We start from the raw sequence: 5,000 nt of genomic DNA, 5'->3' as shown, positions 1-5,000 counted from the left end.
GCAGTGTGACTCATCTGAGTCCTGAATTATATTATGTTAGATTTTGTGAATACATTTGTCTTTCTCTCTTGATACTGACCTTAGGTAACCTTTCTGGATCACCTGGATGTCTTGGAATGACCTTCTGCAACCTCTGGAAGCCGTAGTCGATAGTTGGTTCATTCAAAGCTAAACCACAAAAGGCAACGACACATTAGAAGGAAGCAAACCAAACAATCTCTTACGTTTTATGAGACTTTTCTACCATTTAAGCCCAGGAAGGAACAAATCAATTTTAGTCCCACCTGCTCAGTTTTCTTGACTTACACTGGCAATAATTAATAAAGCCAAATTTCAGGTTTGGTCGATACATTATGAATGAACCAGTAGAGTAGCATGGTTGTAGGTCTTTGGGCCATATAGAGCAATCATTGCAGTCATGATGTGATGTCTGCATCATGAACCACTTTCTGTACAGTCTTAAGGGTTTATGGGAAACTGGCAATGATGACATATGTCCAGCTATTGCAAGTCTTAGATTTATCCCTGTGGTCCTTTTTTCTCGAGCATATTGCCTGAGCGCAAACTAGGCAGGAGGAGCACTTAATCTTGCAAAGCTTTAATAATCTGTGAATGGCTGACTACAAACTGATGTAGAGCACTATCATTCTACAGCTGCAGTGCACTAGCCTCATGAAATTGCAGGCCACAAATAGTAATTAATCTTTTTTTCCCCTCAAATTGTAATTTTGAGTATGAACTGCACTCGGCCATAAATCAGTGGCACATGCCGCTGTGTACAGTGTATGAATCATAATCCTGACTTGGTTAGACTGCACACATTGTGTTTAACAAGCTTTATAAGGAGTCACAGGGCTTTATTATGGCTCTCCCTGACTCAAACAAAAACTGAGCCTGGAGGCCTGTGGACTGGAGTTGAGAAGAAAATACTTATTAGAGTACATTACTTCTTGATGTAGATATCATTTTCAGCAGAGTGACTCTGCAGTGCATGGTGCTACATAAATCAATGGCTTTTCTGAGACTAATAAGAACTGCCTCCATCTATTCATTACTCAGCCTGCAATTTAGGCCATCACTCATTAGTCAGCATGTAATTTCATGATTAACACCATACAGCTCAGTGGGTTTGCTGAATGCTAGTGAACATGAAGGCTAACAGCATGCGCACTGTAGGATTGGGGACGCACAACTCAAAAAATGTTCCCCAAAATAATTGGTTGACTTTATGATCAAGAGCCACAATTATTTGTGCAAACATGGACAGTATATCTTGCAATCAATGCGTGGTGGGGGCACACATGTATGCACTCAACACAACAGAAACTTGAAGACTGCAATTTGATTTGACATTCCATCATGCTTCCCGGAGACAAAGGTCCACATAGGAATGTGAAGTAAGACATTTTCTTGTTAATAAAGCATTGATCCGACATATTGATTTTACATGACATGGCTTTTGCTGGGATTTCGCCCTTCTTTTTTCCCTGTGCAAATAGTAAAGCTCTACAGACTGCTTCAGCTTTTGTGACATGTCTAAATTTCTAACTCTCTGTGATGTAAATTCTATATGTGTAAAACCACTTCATAATCAGACCATTAATCATCAGAGGCTGTCAGCATTGTCTTTCGGGACAATTTGTCATGTCTCTGCCTGGGTCTATACAAATATGTCAAGCACAGAGCATTGTGTGCTAGGGACAGATGAGCCTCCTCCAGTGTAGCCCTGGAAAATGACTTGCTCAGAAAAGGATTAAATAAAGAATTACATTCCTTGATTACACAGCAACAACGTGCCATACACTGTGCATTGCAACATGTTGATTTTTTTCAGCTTTTCAGGAGCTAATCATTGTGACTATTTGGCTTAATGAACTTAGTCTGATGAAACTTGGTCAGAATAAGAGAGATGGCCAACTGCTATTGATTTCATGCAAATGCTTCTGACAGGTGATAGAAACCTTAATGCAGCCTCTAAGAAGAATTATGACTTGTGATAACAGCACGCTTTCTTCTTGAGACAAAGACATCATTTTCAACAGTAACTTCTTACATGCGATCGTTATATCAAAATTGAGAAAATAAATCTAAAATGTAGTCTTTTATATAAGCTATTTATAGAGTACGTTTAAACTCTAAATATTTATAATATTTATAAAAAAATAAAATTGCACAACAGGAAAACTAAACCTGCACCACAGATAACCATTTTTTTATGTTTTTGGTAGGGAAAAAGTCATGCACGGCAGCAGGGGCATGTAAGAATGTACCCTTTTGACTTTGCATCACTATTAATGCTTTTGTACATGGGAAGTACCAACAGATTTGCATTTAGGAATTACAATAAAATTACCTATCTCTTTGTATTAGGGAGAGTGGTGACAGGCTCTCAAAAAAATACCATGAGGTTTTGAATTGGGGTTTGTAGAGGTGGGGGAGGGGGATGTTGGTGCACTCGGTTTGCCTTTCTGCCTCTCAGACGGCAGCTGGGCAATATGCATAACAGATTGACTAATAACAGGCTAAATCCACCTTGACTTTTGTCCCCACCCCTCCTTCGAACTTCCAGCAGATCTGGCCTGGAGCCCTTTGAGTGCTGAGCAACATAAGATCTATCACCCTGCCGCCTGACAAAATGAGGAGCTGGGGAGACCTCGCTGGCAGAGCTCACCACTAGTGAGGAAACATAAAACCCTCCACATACATCCAATAAATCCTCGGCATGCTGAGTTTACAAGCCAAGAGTCCAGCAGAGGCAGGGCGAGGCGCTGGCATGTCCCAGTCATAGAGCTCTGAGCCCATCCAATCAATACCACTTTCCTGTTTTAGAACTGGGTAATTATGAGGTGGAGAGATTGTCTGACCTTTCACCTGCACTGCATTACTTTGCTGATATTAAGATAAATTGCCTGATTTTGGGTAAACATATGCTGCAATTCAAACTGTCAGCACTGGTTTGCTCAGGGATAATTTGTATTGATCTCCTAGCTTCTTCCCAATTTTGCTTACTGACCTCACGGATAATTAGAGGAGGAACCACAGTAAGCTAAAGTCATGACTACAGAAGAATATTTGCTAAGAAAAGAATAAAGCAAGTATGCTTCATTGTTATATTTTATTGCCTTACTCTAACCCTTGCATCTGTCATCATGCTAATAGCTATGTATTAATTCAGTGTGTTTTTTTTTTCCCCAAAGCAGATACTAAACAAGAAGCTTTGTCTTGGAACATAACTCAGTGTGTTAAATTAAATTAACTGTATCTTTTTTTTTCTGGGGCTACAGTGAACTTCTATCCTTCATATGTAAGTAAATGAATTTGTTAAGGAACCTGCACAGCCTTTGATTTTACATCACTTGTGAAACACGGGAAATGCAGAAAACAAAGAAAAAACTGCGTTGCAGGTATACAGGTTGATCGATTAAATAGTCAGTTCATATATGTTTCAGGAGGAGGAATTGATTGTGTTGTATTATTTTAGCCATGCCTCATTTAAGGCCAGCTTTAAGAGAGAACTAACAGTTTTTCATTTATGACATATAAACATTTTTGTATAAGACCCTTTGCTGTGATCAAATACATTACTATTGTTTTAGAGATAAACTTTATCAATATCCATTCAAGTAAGCCTAATGCATAGTAATTTTGCTGAAGAGGCTCTATTTTAGAATAAGAAAATTACACAGCAATAAAATCTGAATGAATAGGAAGCTAGAATGGCAGGGAATCACATTCCATGGCAAATGAGGCAAGCGATCAGACAACCTCTGAAAGGACCAGATATCCTGTTATCATATACAGGCCAATATCCACAGCAGGTCCTACAAATAGGTTCTGACATGACCAAATACACTCAATGATTTCTACATGCAGGAGAAACCGACAGCTCAAGGATGGATACATATTTAAACACATTTGAGTGCACCAGAGTTAATCTTATTACTTTACATGCATTAAAGTCATAAGAGAAGAAGAAACATTCTAAATATTTAAGTCATTTTAGTGTACTGGGGAATTAATCAGGCCACAATTGATAAAATTTTAACGGTCTGCATTGCCAGTCTTAGTTGGGGTGGTGGATGTTAATGTGGCAGTATAAAATGCCTTTTGGTTTTGCAGTTGTGACCAGAAAACATAAATCCTGCCTGCCACAATTGAAAGTGTACTGATGGCTGAGTTTCAGTAGAATTTTTTCACTTGTGACACATGCAGTTCCAGCTCCCGTTTTGATGACTTAACCTACTTTGTCAGCTGTTCCTGTTTCAAATTCGGCATTAATGAATTCCTCCAAGAAGGTTCATTTTCACCTCTGCATTTAATATACAGTGTGAATAAATATGTACTTTTTGCTGCTCTTTTGTGGCATGAATAGGAACTCACCAGTAGATGCCTTAAAATGTTCATTGTGATTTTTCCTATTCTAAAAAGGAAACTAGCAAAGGAAAAATGATATTTAACTATAAATCTGACACTGAAATGGGTACTTGTTATGTTGTTGAAGGTCTGACTTACAAAAAAGTCATATGCCACACCAGCATTCCAGTCTAGCATTATTGGTTATTACGATAACTCTGTATCTTTCTTTGAGATAATAACTAGCTTTATTGCCACTGCTAGCTATTACTTTGTCTAATTATACTTAACTGCTTGAAGCTTATCTATGCTCCACCTACACTTCTGAGTATTTTGACACAAATTAGTATTAAATGAGAGCTAGGAAGTAGTAGAGGGAACAGGGCACTGAAAAACTTCATTTATGCACTGATATGGCCTGATCACGATAGTGGCTTCCTGATAGGTAAAACAGTGGAGCCTTCCAGCTACAGTACTTAGAAATTTGAAGAATTACATGGATAAATAGCTTGGACTTAATGGAGGCTGTTTCATTTATTTAAATGCACAGCAAGAAAAAAACATGAAGAGGAAGTGTCTTTTAACGCCATCAGACTATTGTTTCACCAAGTTTATGAAAAAAAAGCAAGGGCTTGTTCAATTTAGTC

At 38.3% G+C, this 5,000-nt stretch overlaps 1 protein-coding gene and 1 long non-coding RNA gene across 21 annotated transcripts in view; one reads left to right on the top strand and one right to left on the bottom strand.

The window, feature by feature from the left end:
* Positions 1–5,000, bottom strand: part of ebf3a (EBF transcription factor 3a) — a 97,704-nt gene that overhangs the window by 12,724 nt on the left and 79,980 nt on the right. For all 19 annotated transcript variants that reach the window (XM_088635052.1, XM_088635070.1, XM_088635051.1 and 16 more), the window contains one exon: positions 80–168. In XM_088635052.1, the coding sequence (XP_088491178.1) occupies positions 80–168 (89 nt within the window). The remainder of the gene's footprint in view (positions 1–79; positions 169–5,000) is intronic.
* Positions 1–5,000, top strand: part of LOC148661390 (uncharacterized) — a 21,335-nt gene that overhangs the window by 5,987 nt on the left and 10,348 nt on the right. The gene's annotated exons all lie outside the window — the stretch shown is intronic.

The sequence above is a fragment of the Lepisosteus platostomus genome, chromosome 6 (assembly GCF_059453375.1).
Source record: "Lepisosteus platostomus isolate fLepPlt1 chromosome 6, fLepPlt1.hap1, whole genome shotgun sequence".
NCBI lineage: Eukaryota > Metazoa > Chordata > Actinopteri > Semionotiformes > Lepisosteidae > Lepisosteus > Lepisosteus platostomus.
Note: the sequence above shows the minus strand (reverse complement) of the source record. Positions and strands in the feature narration are given on the sequence as shown.